Here is a 26,873-nt window from a genome sequence, read left to right on the forward strand (position 1 = left end):
CTGCAAAAATTGATTTAAGAAGCTGAGAACATTTATCTGATGGTGTAAACTAGTCAGAATTAACCCAAGGGGTTCTAAGTACAATATTAAGTTGGAGGGAAAAAACTCAAAAATTTCCATTACTGATAACAACATATCTAGAAATAAAAGATAAAAATAGTAGTGATTGTCCAATTCAAGGACTGACCAGGATTGCATGAGAAAGGTCCCTTCTGTACTTTGCTCGATTCTGAGAGAAAAGAACTAGTGTGCTATGAATCGTGGAGACTTCCTTATGTCATTTTGGTCCTTTTCTGCCCAGTACATGTTTTCTAATAAACTTATTTACATTTCATCATTGTTAGATATTATTATTTCCGACCTAGGGTTTATCAACCTATAACTGGTTATACTTTACCCCTCCCCCACTCTCAATTTTATTCTCAAGTAGCAGCAATTCTCCTTTAAAAAATTTGGCTACTGTAACCCCTCTGTAGCTACAGAAAATTCTTACAGAAAATTAAAATATGTTATACAGAAAAAATAACCGATAGTATTAATTGTTCAAAAAATATGATTCACTTATAAATGACAAGAAAAACAGCAAAAGGAGCTACAGTAGATCTTGGTTAATACAAAAGCCTTTGGCAAATATTTGGATTTTTCATTTTCAAATTGTTACTCTGCCATTTGCCATGCATCATTTTTTTCTATTAGTTCTTTAATATTTGTTGGCCATACTTAACAGCTTAGTTAAGGGGGCAGTACCAAATCTAAAATTAAGAATTAGGCATCACAGTGTTAATGGACACTAAAATCTGAGAGACACTCCAGATGCCTTCATAAAGAATACTCCATAACACTTTACATATGTTAATTAATTTCTAAATGTCCTGCAGTCAGAGAAACTAGATGCATAATTAAATTTCTAATTATAGGTAAGTTTGGGCTATCTGTTATCCAATTTAAGTGTCAGTTAAAAATAACATTTTTTTAAAAATGATTTTTATTTATTTATTTTTGAAATATTTTATTTATTTACTTGGGAAGGAGAGGGAGCATGAGGAAGGTGGAGAAGCAGAGGGACAAGCAGACTCCCCACTGAGTGCCAGTCATGAAATCATGACCTGAGCCAAAGTCAGACACTTAACCCACTGAGCCACCCAGGTGCCCTTGAAAAGATGTTTTATTTTTTATTTATTTTTATTTTTTAAAGATTTCTATTTATTTGAGAGAGAAAGAGAGAGAGAGTGTGCACAGAGGAGAGTGAGAGGCAGAAGCTGGCTTTCTGGTGAGTGGAGAGCCTGATGCAGGACTTGATCCCAGAACCCTGAGATCATGACCTGAGCCTCAGGCAGATGCTTAACTGACTGAGCCACCCAGGTGCCTGGTCCCCTAAATGATTTTTAAATGCTTATCAAAGTAATCCATGAAAAAAAGATTTCATATGTTACACTTCTAATAGACATTAGAAGTGTTACTAAACTGAAAATGAAATGCAGAAATGTCTAGCCCTACCCCTCCTTCCAATACACACACACACATACATGCACATATTCCTCATCTTTGAGCATTTCTACAAGCCTGTGTTGTCTTTTTCTTCTGAGATTTATTTCCATGTTACTAAATATGTCCTTATTCTGTAGTCTTATGCATTATTTTGACTTCCTATTTGTAAGATGATGGTTTGGCTCACTTATATCCCCTTCCCCACCTTCTCACCTCCACTTTTCCTTCTATCTGTCCTTCCATATATTGACTTTAGAAACATTGGTTGTATTAAGATTCAGAATTTGAGTTATGATAACCATGTAAATATGGACTGAACTTAGTGTTTGCTATTATGATGGCATTTCTTTTCTGGCATTTATTTGTTCTTGAGTTAGTAATAAACCTATTTTTTTCCTTTTATGGGTGTTCATCTACATCTGTCATGAGTTCTTGAAATCTCTAACAGAAGGTTTAAAGTCCTCGAAATTCTACTTAGCTATTAAGTCCCCTTTTGTACAGCTTTTCTGGAGGCCTCAGACCTCCTGCCAATCTGACTGGGCTACTTTAGATCTCCTCCAGAAGCTCATGCTGATGGATATTTATCTCCCTTTTTCTCCCATCTTGGATTCTGTTTCCTGCACTCTGCCTTTGTTTCTGTAAGTCCTTTATCAGAAGAGTGTTTCTTTCCTGCCTTCTATCTAACTACAGCCTAGAGCAAATTTTAGGGCAAATGCATGTATTCTTTCTAAAACTTAATTGATATTTTGGCTGGTTATAAAATTCTAGTTAAAAAAAATGTTGGTCAGAATATTAAAATCACCACTTCAAAATCATTCAGCTTCTGTTGTTGCTCTGAGAAGTCTACGGAGCTTCTGACTCCTATGTGATCAGTTTTCTCTCTTTCTTTCTTTTTTTCTCTTTCTGGTTCTAGTACTGTATCTTTATTCCAGTATTCCGAAATGTTTTAATACTATGCCTTCGTTTGGCACTTTTTTCATTTATTTGCTGATGAGCAATTGTAATCTAAAAACTCTCTATCTAAATAATTAAGGGAGTTATATTCTCACATCTTTTTTATTCCATTTATATGTAAATCATGTATTTGTTAATTTGATGTTAAACCTCCAGGTCATTTTTTTTTCTTTCATTCTTCCTTATTTATTGTATTCTGTTCTTGTTTCATGGAAAGGTTAAATTCTTTTGCATCTTAGGATCTTACTAATCCTTTTTTCAAATATAATTTTCTTGTGATGCTTCCTGCTTTTATTTCTTCTGACTTACTCCCCACCCCCTTCCCTACATTATTGTATCTTTAACATTGGAGGCTTTCTTCAAATGGCCAGTGATCTATTGTTGTTCATTCATATTTAACTGCTATTCATCAAAAAGACTATTGGAATCTCTGTGTCAGTTGATGGCTTTCAGGGTAGGGTAATCAAATTGAGAAGTAGCCATTTCATTGGAAATCAATACAGAGGATGGAGCTGGTGATGTTGATTTCCAGTTATTAGAGGAAAGATTATAGGCAGTGGTGGCCTAAGTGTAGTTGAGATACTGGGAAACAAAGCCTTGTGAGAAGAGATCTTGGTACCAAACCTTAGGAAATGTCCAAGTTTTATGGATAACCTGTGGCCCTCATGTAAGAATTCCAAATATAAGGCATCATTAAAATTAAGATAATTATTGAGAGCAATATAGTTCTTTTAAATACTGTTTACTTGCAAATGTTAGAACAGCAAAATATTTCTTGTTCATTCTCTCATTTAACAAAATTCTACTGAGCACCTCCTATGTGCCAGGCCCTGTTTCAGTGTTTAATAAAGTAATAAGATGATTAGCCGTACACCCTGCTCCTGGCAAACCTTGTGCATTACGTTATCAGCAAGAGCATGAAACTACAGTGAGAGAAGCATTTTCTCCTCCAAAAACATTTACCTATGTGTTTGTCTTTGCTTCACAGGATGATTTCTCTCAGACAAAGAAAATTCTTGGCAAGAAAAGAAATTAATGCACCCAGGATTTATTCAATCACATTCAGGCAGACTGATCATTATCATCTGGTCTGTTTGGGAAGGGCACAGTGATTCACATTCAGTGGCTATCATAACCCCATCCCCTCATGCCTGCCCCATTAAATAAAAAGAGACATACTAAGGCTAGCCATCTGACTTCCCGTTTTAATAGACACCATAAGGTGGCGAGTGCTTCTGAGTCAGCTGAAGTTAAAGATAAGGTTTACAAGCACTGGTCAGCTCTACTGTCCTTTTATTGCATAGCTGTGGTCTTATGGGACTTAAAGGACTCTACCTACATGATTACTGCTGCAACACCACTTTCACAATGTCAAACAAAGTTTTTTTAAACATTGTTAAGATGATCCCGGTAATAGCTCTCATGACACAGCCATTGCCAATTTTATCACCAGAGTCAAGGACTGCCTGCAGTTGAAAACGGAAATTTGTTCACTGGGGATTTAATTTCCTTCATTGTCCCATGTAAATAAGAAACTTAAGAGAGATTATGCAACCGCATTTCAGACTTACCGTATTTTGTATGAAAGCGAACATTTTGTTTTCGGAACATTATTGACACAACCATAGTGAGACTTGGCATTTGATGTTATTACAGCCCTACAGAGTTGGATTTTTCAGAATGCCAATTTGAGATTAAATTGACCTGACTACTTAAAAGCTGTACTTTACATAGTACCACAGTGTCAACACTAACGTCTCAAGAGAGATTAACCCTGTAAGCAAGTTATGCAGGTGATTCAAATTCAGTTAATCTCACATTAAAAAAAAAATGTTAATTGCATTGGCAAAGACATTGCCTCCGATCACTCAATGGCTATATAATTAGGGATCAGGCCATTCAGAGGGACTCTGATCTAATTGATAAGCAGTCAGAAAACAGCCCTTGAGATTTCTCCCCCTGATTTTCAATATGTGATCAGACATAAGGTGGTAACATGGAAAAATCAGTGACCTTATTTTACATGCCTCAAAATTAAGTTTGCTCATGATTTAGTAGTTCAAGATGTTTTCACCTATATTTAATTATGCAAAACTTCCCTCATGGGCATTGAGTACTGAATATGATTACTTATCAACTTACTTTCTAACGCTTATAACTTTGCATTTATTTGCAGATGATTCTGACACAAAACAGCAAACCCCAAGACATTTCCTTGTAATTTTTGCAAATTGTGTCTGAAAGGGGCATGGCTTTATGTTTGGCTCATGATAACAGTGGTCACTGCAGTGGCAAAGCCTTCAAAAATATGCTTTCTACCTGGACAACTTCTTTGGTCTTTAATATTCATATTTCTAGTTCTCATATGTTCTGGAAATAAAGTCTAGTTAAGGAAACTGGAAAGTAATTCTTATAAAAAACATATTTCCGTTTAAATAAATGTAGGCAAACCTACAGTTTTTAACATACTGTTTTTTGTAGGCAGTTAAAATTGAGGTAAAAGGTGAATTTAGTATAATTAGAAGAAAACAATTGGAATAATGAATAATACAATTTAGAGATGATTACTATAATGGTTGCTGTGGAAATTCCCAGAATAATACTTTAAAAGTTGTGACCAGACTCTAATGTATTAGTAAATGTCTATGTCACTTTGTTGAAAGGTACAACTGAAAATACTCAAGTATGAAACCCAACTTGATGTGCCCTATATGTGCAAATGACTTTTATCTGGCTTATTCTTTGCATTGTCTTTTTTTTTTTTCTTTCCTATCAATTGAATTACATTTTCCCTCATGAGCCAATGTTAGGCTTCCAAAAATTCTATACCACATACTCCCCTATGGTTATCTAGTTGCTAGGCAACTAGACTCTGCTTGAGGGCAGAAGGAAATAGTGAAAGTTCATTGCGAAGTTGGCCACCCCTGCTGAGTTCATCAGAACAGCAGCAGGGGATCCTATATCTTCCTTCTTCTTGAAATTATAAATTAGGTGCTTCCACGTGTCTCCATACAAAAACAGTGGGGTTTAGAACACATAGGATAGCCAAAAAACCCTCAAGTATCCTGACAGTGTCCCAAGGATGAAGAAACAACTTTGCTTTTAGTAACTCTGGTTTTGTAACAAATCTAATGTAAAGTTTACCCTTTGGATTAATTACATTCATATGTTGCAATTTTGTGACAAGTAGCATCTTAAAGGAAGCATACAAAAATTTGGCCTGAAAAATATCCGTGTGTGTTTCAATGGAACTAGTCTCACGTACTGTTATAGAAATTAATTCGTAGTTAGTATCATGTCATGAAAATTTTCTATGTTACATAGATGACAGAGAGGGATAACTTTATCATTCCAGTGACCTACTAGTTTAGCAACATATGAATCTGCCACAATTTTTCTTAAAAGCACCCATTTTCCAATACTCCCAGTGTTGGTACAATGATCCTATGTAGTTCTTCTTTTTTTGTTGCAATTATCAATTATCAAAATTATTCTTTTCTCCAATATTCACATTTTCTTTCTTTTTCTATTGAGCATTAATGTTGCCATGTCCATCTTATTTCTGATTTTAGTAGGCATGTTTTTAGCATATTATTTTTAAAAAGTTTTGCATTTGCTTAAGTTTTAATTCCTTTTTTATTCATTTTTTAAATCCAAGAGCTTTTCAGTATCTACAGATGTAATCATATTTTTTTCTTTTTCCCTTCTAATATGTAAGCAGCCTCCTTTATCTTCTTTTTTTTTTTTTTAAGATTTATTTATTTGACAGAGACACAGTAAGAGAGGGAACACAAGCAGGGGGAGTGGAGTGGGAGAGGGAGAAGCAGGCTTCTTGCTGAGCAGGGAGCCCAATGTGGGACTTGGTCCTAGGACCCTAGGATCATACCTGAGCCAAAGGCAGGAGCTTAATGACTAAGCCACCCAGGTGCCCCAGAAACCTGACCACAGTGGCATAAGGATAAGGATAAGGTGTTCATTTTTCTCCTATCTACCATTTTTTTTGTGATGAAAGGATCCACGCGCGCGCGCGCACACACACACACATACACACAGAGCCCATAACCATACTCCACGTGCCAATCTGTTCCAATTTGCTAAATAGAAATGAGGATCTTTCTAGACTTTTCTTCTTCAACCTTCACATCTGACTGATCACTCAGTTCTGTTATCTCTTCATTCCGTCCCCTTTTCCATATCCATAGAACCACTCTATCAGTCGAAAGCTGAAATAATTTCTTACAAAAACCATTTGACCTAATTCACTATTTCATGTTTCTCTTCCAGTTCTTCTTCCACAGACCTGCCGACACAGTCTTTTCCGCATGTTATTAGAAATGTTGCTTCTTTATTTAAAATCCTTCAGCAGCTTTCTTGCACTCCCAGGGCAGAACTCATATTCCTTGACATGGCCTATAAGACCTTCATGGTCTCGCCATTCCCTAACTAGCTTCATCTGTCTAACTAGCTTCATCTCCCTGATGAAACCAAGCTGTTCACCAGCAACCAAGCTCAAAGTCTGCCATAGGAAAAGCTGTGTTAACCTGTGCTAACTGAAAGAGCAGATAAGGATAATGACTTCTCGCCATACACTAGGTTGTAGCACAACACAGCCATTAGAATCAGAGTGGGCGGGAAGAGTCTACTGACAGATGATTTCTCAGTCTCAAGCCATATTAGCAGTGGCTTAGCTCTCTTTTAACCTTGCAGCTTTTAGATGAATTAGATGAATGTCCCCAAGTGATAGGAAAGAAGAAGTTAATCCTGCTCTTTGTGCTCATGATTCACTTGTGCTGTTAGCATTCCAAGCACTCACACAGGGATACTGTACTTATTCTGTTGCCTATTTGCCACCACAAACAATGGCTCAGTATCAACCGGCCACTGCTAAAATAGTTTTTTGGAGCACAGGGTGTCCAGGGTTCAAAAGGATAATGCTAAATCGGGGCACCTGGGTGACTCAGTCAGTTGAGGAACGGACTCTTGATTTTGTCTCAGGTCATGATCTTGGGTTTGTGGAATGGAGCCCCAAGACAGTCTCCATGCTCAGTGCGGAGTCTGCCTGTCCCTTTCCCTCTGCTCCTCCCTGACTCGTGCTCTCCTCTCTTTCTTTCAAATAAACAAATAAAATCTTTTTTAAAAAAAGGATGATAGTAAATCATTCCATCCAACATGCAGATTTGTTCTGCTGTCTTTGAGGGAGGGGGCCCTAGCTGCTAATTGATTCTGACTACCTAAAGTCTTTAGGAGCAACCTTTTTTTTCCCTCCAAGTTTTTATGGGTTATTTCTAAATTCTGTGTTTAAAAAAGCACTCCATGGGGGCACCTAGGTGGCTCAGTGGGTTAAAGCCTCTGCCTTTAGCTCAGGTTATGATCCTGGGGTTCTGGAGCCTGCTTCCCTCTCTCTCTCTCTCTCTCTCTGCCTCTCTGCCTACTTGTGATCTCTGTCTTTCAAATAAATAAATAAAATCTTAAAAAAAAAAAAGCACTCCATGAAAAGTTCTGTTTGCCTGATTCACAGCTTGGGATTTTGAGGTCTCAGAGTGCAGATATGTAAGCATATGCAGGTTGCTCTTTTAGAGAAAATTTTGATCCATACTGTCAGCTTCACTGGGGAGAGATGGAGCTGTCTTCCTTCTGAATGCCAATGATTCTTGACTTTATGCAATACAATATGTCTCTTGCAACTTACACATTTATTTTATAAATACAGATCTTTATTTAGACAATAAAATTATATACTTCCTTCCTATACTCTTAATATATGCTATTTGAAGTGATTTATTTTCTTTAAAGGTTTCTTGCTAAATATGTTTTAGTTTTGTTGCCATTTGTTTGACATTTTTAAATTGGGTTTGAAACTAAAGTCTTAAGTGACTAAATATGGCCATATGGCCAGAAAAACTGTGTCAATTCCCAATGGATTTCATCTTTCTTTTCCCTGACTTCTCTTTCTACTTCAGTAAGTAGCACTATTGGACTCTCTATGATTTGGAGACATGTGCTAATAAATACTTAAATGGTAATGTTTCCTGTATCAGACCATTGTCAAAAAGGGAAGAAACTAGATAAGAACTTATAATGTTTAGAAATCCATAAAATGACCGTGTTTTATATTTCTGTTAGGTGGTAATATTTTTATGGACAAGGATTGATTGTTTTCCTAGCCTTATGTAGAGGGGTACTGAAATGCAGAGTAAGGAGGATAAGTGCAAAGTAACAACAACAAAAAAAAAGGGGAGGAAAATGAAAACAGACTACTAGAAAAATAAACATAGAAGTTAGGTAAAGAAAAAATCTGGAACACTAAAAAGATAATTGGAAGTGGTCCCAGAAAACTATATATGATGATAAATAGTTTAAAATAATTAATAATATCAGTGTTTTTGACTTGAGAAAAAGATTGACAGCTTTTTTATTTAAGAAAAAAATCAGGGAGAGAGATTTTCATACACGAAGTGAAAACATTCATGGAAATTTGGGGTCCTTGTGAAATGATAGCCTATCTAGGAAAATCTAGATAACACTGATATGTGAGAGCACAACGTTTTTGTTTGTCTTCTCTAACATTCTTTTTTTTTTTTAAGTTTTTATTTTAACTCTGGTTAACGCTAGCATTCTTGATGGAGAATTAAGATTTCCTTTCTGATTTTTTCCATTGGTTTCAACTCTTAACTTTCCCATTCAGCCACTGTGATAGATTCAAGTGATCATTTTTTATCTCTTTCCTTCTTTCTGCGGAATTCAGTGTTCAGATTTTTTATGACAGGATTTACATGATTTGGCTCAGAAATTCATTGAAAAATCAATTTAATATTTTCCAAAAGACTGTAGGGTGTTCCATATAAATCAGAGCTACCTCTGTATTCCAAAATATTTTATTTTATTCAATTACATTGGATTCATGAGGTCTAATCAAGACACATTTGAGATCCAGAGTTACGTTTTTTCTATAACGTACTTAAAACATGCACAGCATTCATTTCGTTTTACCATTGTTGCTTTTTTTTTTTCTTCTTTCCTTCCTAAGAACGACCCACATTTCTCAGGAGGCCAATTAACCAGGCAGTGCTGGAGGAAGAAGCTGTAGAATTCCGTTGTCAGGTCCAGGGAGATCCTCAACCAACTGTGCGATGGAGAAAGGATGATGCCGACTTGCCAAGAGGAAGGTAAGAACATCATACGGGTGGAAAATTGTTAGATGACCGTCAAACAATTAGGGAAAAAAAGACATCCCCATCGTACCATAGAACACTCTTATAGCTGAGTGTATTATTTCCACACATATGGTTTTTACATACGTGAGCCACGTAGCTGCTGTTTAACAATATGCCAAAGTCCTCCAGGATTTTACTGTCACTCCTTCATCGAATTTTCACATAAATGCCCGATCCGCCACTCCATCTACTGTCCCCAACTATCAACAATGCTGAAGTGGCCCTTTCCAGGTCTGCCATTCTGCTCCTGGTGAACTCTTGACTACCTAGCCTAATTGCTTCCAATGACGGCTCTGCTACTGTGATACTTCTCCATCTGCTGGATACTGCCTGCCTTCCTTGGTTGTCCAGAGCCTCACTAAGCAAAGGCTGCTGAGTGTAGCTTCTGGAGTGAAGCAGAAGTTTTGTGCAACACAATAGTGAAAACGTAGTGAATACTTGACATCACTATCCACACAGGGAATTGGTCACTTAGGGACTGCCTGCCACTTTCTCGGTCTCCATCTCTTCATGGAGATCTTTTCCTCCATCTCTTTTCTGTGCTTCCTATCACCCAACCCCAAACCCAGCCATTCAACTCTCTAGGGGAAGTCCAAAACTGCTTGTCACCCTCTTATAAAAATATTTAACTTTTTGGTTGTCTAAAATCTAAGACCTTGCCCTTTATGACCAAATGTTTTCAAGTGTTTTTTCTAATGAGCAAGTCTAGCTTTTTTTTTAAAGATTTTATTTATTTATTTAATACACACACACACACACACACACACAACAAACGCGCACGCACACACACACACAGAGCATGAGCAGGGGGAGGGGCAGAAACAGGCTTCCTGCTGAGCAGGGAGTCCTACATGAGGCTCTCCACCCCAGGACCCTGGGATTTAAGATTTGCTTTGTCTTCCCCCTAGTCTTACCTTCTGAAACTATAGCCATCACTCCTACTACAATCATCATCTGCATAAAATTTCACATCCTGTGTTTTTTGTGATTTTTTTTCTAAAAAAAAAAGAAATTAGGTTTCATTCAACTGACTGAAATTAAACATGCTTTCACGGACATCAGACACCTTTTTTCTGCTATGGATACTTAACTGAATGTATCCCTTCATTCAAAAAACCTTGGTTTATTTATCGCTAAGCCTCTGATACTATATTTTCTAAAATTGTATCATCAAAAACACTGGTCTGAAATGGACCAAACATTAGAAAGAATCAGTGACAGGTTCTTTGCTATAGGAATAAAACAAGTGAAACTTTTAATTTGGTTAGTTTTTCAGATTAAATCATGGGGAAAGTCATCTCTCCTGTTTCCTTTTTCACTTTGCTGTCAGACACCTTGTTGTGAAGGAGTGTTGTTGTGGGAGTTCGTGAATATGAGATTCCTCAACTTTTCTCAGTGGAGAAACAGGTTAAAAAGCAAGAAGAGTTTATGGAGTGGAGTTATTAACGTCTATCCTCTATGTATAGTCAATAATTATCCTCAAGTTTGAGAGCACTTAATGTGTAATTTTAAAATGTTGATATGAATTTGAGAGATGAATTATATAGTAAAATTTAGCATAGTATAGATGAAGGTTAATTTCGAACTACTGGGAGTAAAAAGCCTTGTCAATTTTTAAAAAGATTTTATCTAATTATTTGAGAGACACGGAGAGAGAGAGCAGGAGCAGAGGGAGTGGCAGAGAGAGCGGTAGAAGCAGACTCCCTGCTGAGCAGGGAGCCAGATGCTGGCTCCATCCCAGGACCCAGGGATCATAACCTGAGCAGAAGGCAGATGCTTAGCCTACTGAGGCCCCCAGGCACCCGAGCTTTGTCCATTTTTTAAAAACAAACAACCTTAATTTGGAATATTTTTGGCTTTATAGAAAAATTACAAAGATAGTACAGAGAATTCTGTACTACAAAGATATTACAGATATTACAAAGATAATACAGAGAATATACCTGATACTCAGGTTCCCCTCTTGTTAACATCTTACATTATGATGAAACATTTGCCATTCTTAATGAACAAACACTAATGCGTAATGATTAAAGTTTATACATTCTTTTGATTTCACCAGGTTTTCCATTAATGTCTTCCTTCTGCTCCAGGATCCAATCTAGGGTATTTAGTTGGGATATTATAGAATATTGCATTACTTTTCATGTTTCCTTAGTCTAGTATGACAGGTCCTCAATCTTTCATTGTTTTTATGACCTTGACAGTCTTAAGGGGTACTGGCCAGTTAGCCTACAGAGCGTTCCCCAAACTTGAATTTGTTTCGTATTTTCTTACAATTAGATTGGATTTGTGGAGTGTTAGGGAAGAAAGCCACAGAGAATGCCCTTTTGTCACATCATATCAGGGGTTACATGATATCCATAGAACATCCCTCATGATCCTGCCATTTTTAATCATTAAAAAAGATCCAGTTCACAAATGTTTCAGACATGGGAAGTTAAACAAGTGTGTTGCATTTTAATGGGTCTATGTCTTTGAATTAAGGTAAAATAAAATTTAATCAAGCCCAGTTTGATTTGTTCCCAGACTTCTTTAGGCATTAGATCATAAGTCTGACACCTCTAGTTGCTACAATATTCTCCGATCTTATGAAATTCATTTGCTTTGGATTACAAATGAGAAAAAACAAAAGAACAGTATATTACATGTTTAGAACGGATGATAGAAAGGACTCTTAAGACAAGGTTGAAATTTTGAGAAATCTTACCTCCATTAACTTTCCTTAAAACATTGTCATAGGTTTCTGGCCTCTTTATTTTTCTATTACTGGTATGATATTACGACTGCACTTTGTGTGACCAGCTAAATATTTTTAAAGTATTAAGCAAATGGAAATGCTGCGTAAGCTTTAAATTTTCCATTAGAAAGGCTTAAAGTGAGGATCAGTGCAGTATAGAAATTGAGGTCAATATTTTTGTCACGATAGAAGCTGTGTCCTCTTTCTTGAATTTTCAATCTTTATATGTATTTCAAAGAAGCTTATTCATTCTTAGATTGTATTCATTAGCATAAGCTTCACTTATGCATAATGAGGGGGAAATAGACCTCTTTACTTGGTGAGGAATAACAGTAATGACTTTTAACCAACCATAGCCTAAATCAACAACATTGATTCTATTACATTATTTAAGTCTCCGACTAGGGAGATGGCCATTGTTCTTGTGTAGGCAATTGTGTGAAGTGGTGTGGAGGATGACATTTCCTTGGCTTAACAGTTAATGCAATTGAATAAGGTTTGTGTAGTGGTTCATGCTTAACACATTTATAGTAAAGCTTTGTAGGGCAGCTGCATAGCCTGTAATTACTATGTAAGTAATATGTGACTATTTTTCTTTTGGAGACAAGAAAAGCTTTTCAATTCAAGTTTAAATTTATGAGATGCTGTGATAGCTATTTAAACCTTCAACACAGAAGAAGATATCTGTGCCAAACTTTCAGTAACCAGAGATGAATTAAGCGCATATTTTTTTTATCTTTACTGTGAAAATATTTTTTTTTAGTAGTACTCGTATAGCTCCTTCTTTGATTTAGCCTTTAAACTCCTGACCTTTCTCAGTAACTATCTTTAATAAAATTAAAATGTACCCTTGGCGAGTTGTATTAAAGACATTTTTTTGATTAGATGAGTGTTTTGGTGAGGTGGGAAAAGTAGCAATTCCTAAGGCTAGCAATAACCCTAATGCCCAACCAGGTAAAAGTTTTCTATTTGGGTATTTTTCCATATAACAAAGAAACAAAATAGAAAGGAGCGTTTACCTTATTACATGCTACTGTCAGAATGTTAATTGTTTGCTGAAACTTCTGAAGATACTACTGTTTCACAACTGGAAGTTTTAGGGAGAAAAAAGAAGACATTGCTTTGATCTGTAACTATGTCAAGTATCAGTATCTTTTCCAGAGGGGCTCCATATATGTATGCTCGAATAAGTGAAAATCGACTCATCTATTATGGATGAGAATTTTACATATGGATGAGAATTTTTCATACCAATATGAAAATGAAATAGGTAGAAGGAATAAGATGGGGAGGTAAGGAGAAAGAGGGGAAATATTTTATTATTTAGAATAATTATTTTTTTAAAAACAGGATTTTTTTTTTTAAGTGTAATTTAAGTGGTAGAATGTACCCTTTCGGATCACCTACATTTATTAAGTGCCTACTATATTTAATGCTCACTGGTATTCTGTTTAAAAAAAGTCATTTTCAGCAAGATAAATATACTGTTCTTGGTTGTTTATTTTTTGTTAACCAGATTGGGTGATGTGGGAAAGTATTTACATACACAATACATTAAAGAAAGTCAGGACTAAAGTAATCCTAGTCTCTTCCTTGGGTACCACATCTTTTTTCTCAGGCAAACTTAGAGCTTTTTGCTAATTAATACTCTTTTGATGACTCGTGCCTTCCTCACATCTTTCCACAAAGTGTTTCATATGATAAAAGTTGCCAGTATTTATAATACTAAGACAATGTTTCATCTTAGGCTATGTTTCATCTTACCATATGGATAGTGCCTATTTGTTATATCAAAATAAAAATACATATATATATATAATATACATATATATCCTGAAGCTCTATGAAAATACCATGTATTAATATGAAAGAAACAATATAATCAATTTACAATGAAACAAATAAAAGTTAAATTAAAATACACCAACACTACAGTATTCTGTTGAATTGAATAGTAGTGAGGAGAATAAAAATATCCCTTCTCAGAAATTAGTTAATGAGTAGTGCAATGAATCTAATTGCAATTTCTTATCTGGGCCTGTCAGTACAGATTATATTTCAGTTGATTATTGGCAATCTTTTAAAGAATTGCAAACAGGAGATTTAACGTACTTCATCATTCATATAATTTTGTTGTATCACCGTATAGCTAGCGCCATGATTTTTTCTATTTCATTTTTATTTATTTTCTAAACCAATTCTAAAGTGACACTAACTTTCTTAATAAAGATCTAGAGTACAGAAAGGAATGTTCATAATAGCTTGTCAGAGCAAAAAGGAAATAAAATATGCCATTTATATTCTTATGTATGCCTGCAAATTTTAAATGCGGTTGATGGCTTGCACATAGTAGATATAATTCATGAATATTTCATAAAAATAGAAAAAGGACTTGAGACTAAGAATTGCAAGATATATGGTGCAAAATTCTATCAATTTTCTTGAAGCCACTGACAAATTCCTTTTTCTAAAGTGCAAGTCTATTTTAAGAGAGATTTTTTAGAGTTCTTAGTTCCGTGAAATGTGAGATTCACATAAATACATGAATCCTTAAGAAAAGAAACTGAATAGAATCACTTATAATTCCCTTTTTTTTTTGTAGCATTTTTACACTAAGTGGCTCTTTTCACTTAGCCGTGGAAAATGTTCTTATATTAATTGTTTTGAAGCTCCATTGTTTAGAGCATGTGCTTCTGGGATGGAGAGATGCTGAACAGGTGCTCAGCCTCGCTGCTGAGGAGATGGGCCTTCTTCACATATAGTGTGTGCTTCAAGGACATGTGGTAATTTGGGCTCCTGATAAATAACCACGCTGATTAGGTAGGCTGGTCGAGATTGGTCAATTAATTTTTTTAAAAAAGAAGGAAAAGAACTGAGAGCTGGAGAAAAGCAATGTAATATACACATGATACGTGACATCTGAAAAGTGGATTGGTTCCTAAGGTTTTAGGAAAAAAAAAAAAAAGTATAAACGAATACTCTATGATTTTTCAGCTATCCAGAATGCCTTAGCCGTTCTAACTAGAGAAAAAATTAGAACTACATGTACAGTTACTGGGAGGCCTTTTAATATAACTACCAATAGCAGGAAGAATGCTGAGGCCATTGCCAGAGATGTTAGACTTTAGGCTTGTTCTGACACTGTTCAATCATTTATCTGTTTAGTTATACTCCCATGTTCTGGAAATGGTGTTTGACATATTTCTCTACCACTAACTAGGAGTGTGACCTTGAAGAAGGTATTTAAACTCTATGTTTTACATCCTGAAGAAATGGACCAGCAATGCAGTGGGACTAATGACTAACCTACACTTGATTCATTTGTACAGAGTGAATAATTATGTCATCCATTCTAACTCAAAGGGTTATTAAAATGATATAACTAATTCAAAGCACTGTAAATACTGTACCATGGATACACATAACAAGTGCTCCAGTTTTATAAATTCAGCTGATTGCTGGCATTTATTACTTATATAAAAACTATAAGGGAAATATAGTGAAGGTGAAAAATATTGAGTATACAATTTCTAGGACACTCTTTCTTTGGCCAATTTCTATAGAAACACATAAAATCCTTTTGATTCAATAAATGTCACTCTTGCTTTTAAAATCATATGGATTTATTTATATATTTGGCTAGCCAGTTTTCCTAGCTCCAATTTTCTATTTCTGGAAGATTGTGCATGGTCCAGATATTTCATCATTGCCTCAGTTCAAAAAGATATCTTGGTTGGGACTTTCAAATTTCACACATTATACTCCATCATTTGTCAGCTCATAATATGAAAACCATCACTATTGTAAGAAGACTATTGAAACAATAAAAGCAAGTACTTTTGAAGAACATGCTATTTGTCACACACTTCTGCATGTTAATTACGTTATTTTCAATAGTGTTCTAGAAAAATACAACTCCTCATTTGAGGGATATGAGATAGAAGCTTAAATAATTTTCTTCCAAAGTCACGCTTAATACATGTTAGGGCCAGGACTTGATTTAGAATATGTCCAGCATAAAATATGTATTTTTAAAAAAGATTTTATTTATTTGACACAGGGAGAGAGATCTCAAATAGGCCAAAGAGGCAGGCAGAGAAAGAGGGGGAAGCAGGCTTCCTGCTGAGCAGAGACCTGATGCGGGCTCGAACCCAGGACCTTGAGATATGACCTGAGCTGAAGGCAGAGGCTTAACCCACTGAGCCATCCCGATGCCCCTAAAATATGTATTTTAAACTAAGGGCTTCATAATTACGTGATGATTAATTGTTTATGCACTTGAGCCACTTGCAAATTTTATATTTAGATAAAATTTTAGATAATCAGTTAGAAACACTCTATTACGAGTAACTTTATGGGATTAATATAGCAGTAATGTGAAGGGTATTTTAGACCAATTTCATAAGCCACACATAAATTCTCTTAGTGTTTTGAAAAGTTAAATTTGGACCAGGTCAAAGTTACTTTGTTGGAAGTTGAAGATATAGATTTTGTTTACAAACAGGATTAATCAGCAACTTTCAGAGGGATGCCAAAATGGTCGTTTCTCTGTGTTTTCATCAAATAGGTGCTAATACTTGCTGTTAACACTAAACCTCATTGCCGCTTAGGTGAGGAGTGCATGTTGCCCCATCCTGTGACCACACTGGCCCATCTGTTGAGAATCTCCACTCGGGAACAATGCAGGAACTAGCATCCAAATTGGGTTCTGGCCAGTGGTCAACTAACAAGCTGGGACACACTTGGAATATGAAATGCCTTGAAGTCAAAGATGTCCGTTAACTGTGTTGCCAAGACCAGGTGCCAGTCTGCAGAGCAAAAGGGTCCACCTGAGTGCCACCTGTCATTGGCACGTGGGTGTTGTCCAGCACAGGAGCTGCAGCAGGTTTGTTCCATCCATCATAGTGAAGCATGTTCGAGAATTCACTAGACGGGCATCAGGGCTCCAGCAGTGTTTTCCCGTAGCCCGAATTATAGGACAAGTCAAAGACTTACCAAGACATAGTCACTGTATCAAGCCACGGGTGGGTATATTGGATATTCACTGTTGGAGACACACTTTCTAGTCCCTAGAGTCTTACCTTAACTGTAAACAAAATATTAAAAGGAGAAAGTTCTTTAACTGACCATGTTAACACAAATCCTTCCCTTCACATGACAGTTTGTGGTTAGAATCCCTTCGATGATTTTGAATCCCTCGGGGGTTTTTCTTAAGATACACTTCTGATTGACTTTTGCGGTGGTTGTACTTCTTCATCAGATGTCATTGCAATGGGGGCCTACAAGGTGAAGTTGAATTTAGGAGATTAGCAATCTTATCCCAGCTCTGCTGAAATGCATCACGCTGTTTTAAGTAATTTACATAATATCTTGAGTATCAGAGTCCATATCTGCAAAATGTGTAAGTTGGATAGGATGGCTTCTGTGCCTTTAAATTCTGAAGTGGTTTGATTCTGTTGAATGGCAATAACTCAGAACATTTTAACAAGTATGATAACACATTTTTATAGGAGGAAAAAAACCCAGAAATTTAAAATGGATGGGCCTAAAGAGGAAAATAAAAGTATCCATCTGCCCATATATCTCTGACAACTACTTTTTATATTTTGCACATATCCTGTCAGATTTATATATATAGATATAGATATAGATAGATAGATAGGCATATTTTATATATATAAATATTCATATATGTTATATAAATATTTATATATTATATATATATTTATATATGTAAATATATATATATATAGAGAGAGAGAGAGAGAGAGAGAGAGATTTTTTCATTCAAAATTGCCTTTGATCCTAAATGCTTATTTAGGTTTTTGTAGGAAAATTCTAGTATTGATTCAAAAGACTTGTTTTTTATTGCATTTTCCTTTTCTATAAATATAATATGAATACACTATACTTACATTGTGCTTACTCTATACAAGACCTATGCTAGGCATTTTACATTAATATATGTATTCTTACAGCAGCCTTATGATATAAATGCTATTGTTGGGACACCTGAGTGGCTCAGTCAGTTAAGCGCCTGCCTTTAGCTCAGGTCATGATCACCGGGTCCTGGGATCGAGCCCCACATTGGGCTCTCTGCTCAGCGGGGGAGCCTGCTTCTCCTCTCCCTCTGCCTACTGCTCTGCCTACTCGTGGTCTCTCTCCATCTCTCTAATAAATAAATAAAATCTTTTTTAAAAAATGCTATTGTTATTCCCATATTACAAGTTGAAAAGTGGGACACAAAGAGGATAATATGACAAAGTCAGTCATCTAGTAAGGGATCTAGGATGTCTGACTCCAAAGCCCACACTCTTGACCACTAACTAGAGGTGCTGGGTGGAAACAATCTTTTTCCATTCTTCATTTAGGATTAAATATTAGGAAAAGGCAGCTTAAGAAATGCTGGCCTATCAGGTGGTCACAAAATATATCGGTGTAATGAGGTACATCTAAATGATTTTATAACCTTTATCATAATGGCACTTATCAGTAATATATATCATATCAAATAAGTATGCATGATTTTAAAAATTATCTTTACTTCCCACTGCCCACTGAAACAAAGTTTAAAATAATTCTGTCTTTATTATCACAGAATATTTTAGCTCAATATATTCCTGTGTTCTTCTTTTGATTTTCTTTATTTATTTTAGTGAAAGAGAGAGAGAGTGTGTGTGTGTGAGTGCAAGCACAAACAAGGGAAGGGACAGAAGGGGAGGGAGAGGGACAAGCAGACCCCACACTGAGTGGGAAGCCCAGTGTGGGGCAAGACGCTGACACCCTGAGACCCCAACACCACAGCCTCTAGACCGCGACTGATCAGAAACTGAGAGTCAGACGCCCAACCAATGGAGCACCCAGGCACCTCTATTCTTGTGCTCTTCTTAACACTGTATCTGAAAATAAAAATGAAGTCCCTGAGAACACAAAAGAAGCTAAATAATTACTTGCTGTGAGAATTAAACCATTTAAGTATGTAAATCTAGAACTATGGGGGCGCCTGGGTGGCTCAGTGGGTTAAGCCGCTGCCTTCGGCTCAGGTCATGATCTCGGAGTCCTGGGATCGAGCCCCGCATCCGGCTCTCTGCTCTCTCGGGGAGCCTGCTTCCTCCTCTCTCTCTGCCTGCCTCTCTGCCTGCTTGTGATCTCTCTGTCAAATAAAAAAAAAAAAAAAAAATCTTTAGAACTATGGACTTTCCTAGAGCACGTAGTTTAATTCATCTTTTCGTCTGCACTGCCTAATGGTACTCAGACAGTGGTTGAATTTACTAAAAGAGCATTATTCTATATTTTCCTGATAGTATTTGATTGTCAGCCATTCTATGGACAGTTGTGAATTGGTTGACAGGACTGAGATCTAGACTTTATATCTCCTAAAGTGTGGGGCTATTATCATCACCATTATTAGTGTCATAATTATTATTATTTCTTATAATGGTCCTTTGGGAAAAGTTGCTGCTCAATACAGTTATTCAAGACAACTGGTATGAATTGAAAGGGAAAGGAAAAAACCCACAAAGAATAACTTGAGACCTAGTATTAAAATAACATGATCGGGACGCCTGGGTGGCTCAGTTGGTTGGACGACTGCCTTCGGCTCAGGTCATGATCCTGGAGTCCTGGGATCGAGTCCCACATCGGGCTCCCAGCTCCATGGGGAGTCTGCTTCTCCCTCTGACCTTCTCCTCGCTCATGCTCTCTCTCACTGTCTCTCTCTCAAATAAATAAATAAAAATCTTTATAAAAAAAATAATAAAATAAAATAAAATAACATGATGAATGAGAGTTATATTTTTGTTAGTGTGTAAAGGAGATACAGTTGTCAAGGATAAGAGACAAAACTCAACTACTTTCAAAGCTTTGTAAGAATAGACCCAACTCCACAGAGTAGAATCAATTTTTGGAGAAATTTAGTTTGTGCATAGTATCAACTCATTGGAGTTTCATTCTCAAAGGTCATCTTTGCTAGTGGAGGGGGGTGGGTGCTGTTATTGAGATACAGTGAATCTTTGTCAAGAAATTAAATTACTAGTAGTCTTTTCTGGGAAGGTGATTCATGATATAAATCTATGGGGTAGACCTGTGACAAGATCTCAGTGCAGAAATTTTGCCATTCTTACAATGATTGTGACTGTCACAATTATAAAAGTTACTATAATCCCTTTCAACTAATTTCATCAAATATATAGGTGTTTGGAGCCTTTATAAAGGATACTTATTTAAGTATTATGCATCACTGCAATCCTTATAAAAATGGCACTTGTTACAAAAAATATATAATACATATTATACATATATGTAAGATAAGTATTTCATCCATTAATCCACATTTTCTAAGAGTTTTGTTCAACATTTTACCACAAATAATAGAACCTTTATTTGACAAATTCTATAGAGAGAGATAAAGAAAATATTTTATCCTTACTATGAGCACAATTTATAGCAAAATGTCAATTCTGTCAAAGGAATAATAAAAAATCTCTAATGTACACCAATAAAATATTAGATTTCAAAAATTCAAAAATAATTATATATATATGCATTGAACATTTTTAGTGCAACAGATTAAAAAAAGATGAGTTAGTTCTAAAGGATTTTAGTAGAGGGTATAAGATATGGACAGCATTAACTATTAAATAAGGCAAACTATGTAAAAAGTATAATACACAAGACTCTTTAGGATTTCAGAAAAGCAAAGCTGCTTTAGTCCCACGTGACATTAGAGATGGGTCAGAAAAGGCAAACAGAATTCTCCTAAGTGGAGCTGCAAAGAATATTCTAGCACAATGGACTATTCCAAGCACTATGGAAGCAGGATGAAAAACCTTTGGTGGTGGAAAGTATAAGCCAACAATTAGTGGTTCATTTTGCCTGAAGTGGAGTGGAGTGGCACTTAAGGCCAACAAGGTTAGTTGAGGCTTTATTATGAAAGCCTCTAATTCCAAATAAAATGTTTATTCTGAACACACTGTGAAACGGGGATTCACTGAAGCACATTCAATAGAAATGTATCTTTGTCTCTATGTTTAAAAAACCGATTCCCATATTTTATGTAGGGAGAGTTCGGAGTAGAGAATGCTTGGAGTTTGGAGTAGAGAATACCTGGGGGGGAGGGGAAGTTGTTTAAAAGGTAGTTAGGGGACTCTAGTGGGTTATTTCCTATAAACATACAAATATGGATATTAATGCAACTGGAAATTCAAAGAAAAGCCTTTTTTTTGAGATGGATTATACATCAGGATTCATGGGAAAAGAGGAGATAAAGCTAATACTAAGGTTTATAACTTGGATGACAGATGTTGTCTAATAAATATGGAAGTCAAAAGATTTGTTTAACCCAACTATTTGCAATCGCGTAATAATATCTTTTGTCACTGAAATCAGGCTGGAATTGTTTGCAAGATCCAGCAGTACTTTTTCTCTGAGTTAGGGAGAAAAAAATCGCCAGATCCAATATATGTTATCTATGGAAAATTGTTCCTAATGTCACAGTTGTTTAAATAGGAAAAATGAATGTTTTAAAATTGATTTAGGGAGTACTAGCTAATTTTTCAAATGCTTTACATGCAGAGAAATCATTTAATCCTCAGTTTCCTCATGAAACGTGCTTCGTATCATTCTTATGTTACCATAGGAAGAATCTGAGGGGTAAATTCAAGTGTTAGAGAGAGATTTGAACCCATCCAGGCACTCTAGCCCTCAAGTCTGCTTTCTAAACTGCTATGCTTAAATAATCTATTTTTTTTAAGATTTTATTTTTAAGTAATATTTTTAAGTACACCCAACATAGGGCCCAAACTCACAACTTTAAGATCAAGTGTTGCATATCCCACTGACTGAACCAGCCAGGTGCCCCTAAAATAATTCATCATTAAAGAAAATATATTACATTACATTACATTACATTACATTATATTATATTATTCATTTATTTTAAGTAGGTTCCATGCCTAGCATGGAGCCCAATGTGGGGCTTGAACTCAAAACCCTGAGATCAAGACCTGAGCGGAGATCATCAGAGGCTTAACTGACCAGGCCACCCAGGGGCACCAAAGGAAATTGTATTAAAGTAAGAACAAACAGTATATATTTTTTAAAGATTTTATTTATTTATTTGAGAGCGAGAGAGAGCATGAAGTAGAGGGAGATGAAAGTCCTCACTGAGTGGAAAGCCCAGATCATGACCTCCACTGAAGGGGGATGGGGATGCTTGACCCACTGAGCCACCCAGGCATCCCAGAAACACTATTTTTTTCAGGGCCCACTAGTCTTATGCTAGGTGCTCACACAGTTATAATTAATCTTCCCAACAACCTTGAAGTATGAATCCCCTTTTTAACAGTGCAGGAAACTGAAGCTTTGGGACAGTGAGCATCCTTGTGCTCAAGGTCACAGGACCTATGAGTAGCAAAGCAGGATCCAAACCCCAGGTCTCTCTGCATGAAAGCTTGTGCTCATTTCTCATTTTGGACCTGAAATACCCTTCCATGTTTTACTAAACAGTATATATACTGTTTAGTAAAATATATATATATATATATATATATATATATATATATATATATCTGTGTAACTAAGAGAAAACAGTGTTAATTGCTGTTATTGTAATGGGAATATTGGGAGACATTTTTGATTGCCAATTTTTTGCCAAAATTTGCCATTTTTGAGACATTTGGAGGGTTCGGTGCTACCATTACCTAATGGGGAGAGGCTAAGAATGCTACTACACAGAAGACTATGCACAGGGCCATTCCCACAGTAAAGGATAACATGGCCCAGAATGTCAACAGGACTGAGGTCGAGAAACCCTGATCTAGTAGAAAAGATGACGTAGGCATCGCTTACCTGAATGCTATTTTATATGATTTTTATTTTTTGTTTTATAATGTTAGGGCAAAAATAATAGAATATAGTTCAAAGAAAGAGATGTCAAAGTCTTTCCTTATTGCCTTAACTATGAAGATTACACCAGTGAGACAGACAGATAATACCATGGCTGGGTTTGACAGAAATACGTCATCATCGAATACAAGAAGGTCCTTTGGTTCACAAATGACTTGAGATGAATGTATATTTTTGCATATTTTTAGAATATATGAGGCATGAGATGATTCTTTATATTTCTTCCTCATTAAATAGTTGCTGAATTGATAAAACTCGTTAAGAGTAGCTTAATTAGAGAAGTGTCCGAACCTTCTGTTTTCAAATATATCCAGCAACCTACATGTTATGTGATACACTTAATGATGACATGTGCTCCCATGTAGCTGTGTTGAATTCCTAAATTATTCCAGAAGCATATTTCACAAGGAGATTTCTGTGGACAGAAGAGGAGAGCGAGAGAGCCTTGTGACTCTTCCATAGCATAGTCCAAAGTGAACTTCCCTCTGATAATGCAGAGCACCCTTTCCTCTCCCTCAGCTAGTCTCACTTTGAACACCCATGGAATCTTCTGGAAGTTTATCCCATGAGGACCACAAAGCCACTAAGTAGATGACACATTCAAAGATCCATTTCACTCTGAATTTACAATCCCTATTGCACAGAGTTCTTTCTCGACTCAGAAGAGAGCAAAAGTGGAACTGACTGTCAAAAATACATGCTCTGAGCTGTGGATTTTGTGGATTGCTGTGGGTTTAATCCCTGAAGTCCTTTTCTAACTGAACTTAAAATTGAGATTAATTTCTAACAAAACACACAACTATGAAATAGATTCACTTTTCCAAACCTGATGTTATAGTTCCTAGTCCTCTTGTAAAACCAAATTGTCTTAAATGAATTTAAGCCAATAATGAATTCTAAATTGAAGGATAAATTAACCTGCCTCCACCACTTTATTTGTTCCAACATGCTTTCCTTAATTGTGATTTGTTGGCGTTTTTTACCATAAATTTTCATGTTCTAATTAAACAAACTTACGGAAATAATACTCCTAAAGTTTTAAAAGTACTTAAAGTAATGCATTTAAGGAATAGCAGATATTATTTTATTTGAATAAATCACAAGGATGGTTGCATATTAAGGATAGCAAAGAATTAGATATTCCTTTCTGCTGTTATGAACCAAATGATAATCCTAGTATCTCTAGAATGGTTTGAATTTAATCTTATATGAATGTGGTAGAAAGTAGTACATGATGTACACACACACATACACACACACACACACATACACACGGTTAATCTCTAAACTTTCAAGGAATTTAAATTTAGTGAAAATCATTATAAATATGAGGTGATATTAAACGTTCTCTGCAGTCTTCAAAACAATAATGTAATCATCAGTGATAGGTCAGTGCCCTCTCTGCAGATAATACCAAAAACAAAAAGAAAAACAAAACAAACAGAACAAAACAAAAAAACAGCCTAATTAAAAAGAAAATCTATATGCCAGGCAAATCGTGATATCATGTCAATGATAAAAAAAATAGTTCTAATTTTAAGATTGTAAAGGTAAATCCTTTAATGTTAATGTTTGATGTAATGAAAGATTATCTGTGATAAAATATACTTTTATCTGTACTTTTATCATGTAATTTTGACATAAAAGTTAATTTTTATCTTAAACTTTTGGGACCTCACTCTTTTCTTACTGCTGTATATTGAACTTGAGTATCTTTATCTGGGCAACAGATGAAATCATAGAACAAGGATAGGTGTGAGCAAAGGTATCCTCTGTAACTTAGTATCTCCTTTAAACTATGGATTGCTCTGGGGTCCTGTGCACTGTATTGTTAATTGTAGTATTAGCCAATGATTCAGAAAAAATGAACACAGAAAATGTTTTAAAATAAAAATTATGAGTAAAAGACAAAATTTAACTAACTTCAGTCAAAGTTCAGGGGACTGAAAATAAGGTGATTTTTTAAAAAAGATTTTACTTATTTATTTGAAGGGTGGGATGGGGAGGGCACAGAGTGTGAGTAAGAAGGAGAAGCAGACTCCCTGCTGACCAGAGAGCTTGATGCAGGGCTGGATCCCAGGACCCTGAGATCATGATCTGAGCAGAAGGCACATGCTTACCCCGCTGAGCCATCCAGGCGCTCCTAAAATGTTTCTTAGTGCTCAAAATGGGCACTGTGTTGTTCATAGCCTCTCTATTCTACAAACTTGACATTTTGTTACAGTGATGTTTGGTCCTGGTGAAAGATACCCTTTTCCTGTGTATGTACACCCTTAATTTATTCTTTCACGAACAAATTGATCTTGACTACCTATTAGATTCAATTCACTGTACCATGCTCTGAGGATACAACTGTGAACAAAGACATGACCATGCTTTTATGGAGCTTCAACTCTGAAACTGTGGAGAGATATCAAACACATTAATTTGTGTCAGCATAACAGAAGTAGTTAGGCTCTAGGGAGACAGAATGGGGGGATGGGGAGGTATGGAGAAAAATCCAGATGTGAAGACACAGCATGTGCAGAGATGCAGGAACAGGAAAGAGCCTGAGAATTCTGAGTACAGTTGGGGGCTTGACTCTAAGGTAGCCAATGGTGCAAGATGGGAATGGAGAGGTGAGCAGAGACCAGGTCGGGAAGGAACATTTTGGGCAGGTTCAGAGGTTGGGACTGTTCTCTAGAGATGCAGTTGAGGGTAAATTGAAGCATTTATAAGTCTACTCTTGGTAAGTAAAGAAGGGTAGACTATTGTATTGATACATAATAACACAAGAAAAGTGACGATTTTGGCAAACAACTTATGGAACACAGAATCTAGGTAGGATAGAGGAGGCAGTGATGATGGAAAGAGTTGATAGAAATGCAGAAAAGTCTCAGTTTATAAACTGATTAATACAGCAGGAAATGTCTAAGGTTATGGCAGCATCTGACATTTCAACATCAAATTCTAAAAGTGAGCTGTTCCCGTTGAGAACAAGGTTCAGGATCTGCTATGAGACAATGGTCAAAAGAAGAGGAAGACATTTTCACTGGAGGAAGAGATATAAGTGAAGTGAGGGGCAGCCACGGACAATCTCAGGTGACATTTATTGAGCATTTACTATCTACCAAGTTCAAGTCTCAAAACTCTAAATATTTTAACTCATTTAATTCTTAAATCAGTCCTATGAAGTAAGTCCTATTACCATATTTTCTAAAGAGGAGGAAATTCTAAGGGTTTCATGTGTAAATAGGATGACATGATTCCCTTTCAATAGGATAGGATTTGGGTTTGGTTTGGTTTATTTTCATAGGAGAGGATAAGCCACCCATTTTAAAGAATATTTATTGTGTAACTAGTTCATGTTAGGCACTGAGTAATGGAATGGCACAGAGGATACTTCCCACATCCCTTTCTCCTCCACCCTTTCACCAACTTTTGGGAAACAGCCAGATTTCCACTGAGATGTGAAGCGAGGTTAAAAATCTGCGAGAGAGGGGCGCCTGGGTGGCTCAGTGGGTTAAAGCCTCTGCCTTCAGCTCCGGTCGTGATCCCGGAGTCCTGGGATCGAGCCCCGCATCAGGCTCTCT

The 26,873-nt window shown here is 36.2% G+C and overlaps 1 protein-coding gene across 1 annotated transcript in view; it reads left to right on the top strand.

The window, feature by feature from the left end:
• The window catches only part of ROBO2 (roundabout guidance receptor 2), a 1,319,482-nt gene that overhangs the window by 1,139,556 nt on the left and 153,053 nt on the right, over positions 1-26,873 (top strand). Inside the window, 1 exon segment of the mRNA XM_047722052.1 lies at positions 9,470-9,608. Within this exon segment, the coding sequence (XP_047578008.1) occupies positions 9,470-9,608 (139 nt within the window).

The sequence above is a fragment of the Lutra lutra genome, chromosome 1, assembly GCF_902655055.1.
Source record: "Lutra lutra chromosome 1, mLutLut1.2, whole genome shotgun sequence".
NCBI classification, from domain to species: Eukaryota; Metazoa; Chordata; class Mammalia; order Carnivora; family Mustelidae; genus Lutra; species Lutra lutra.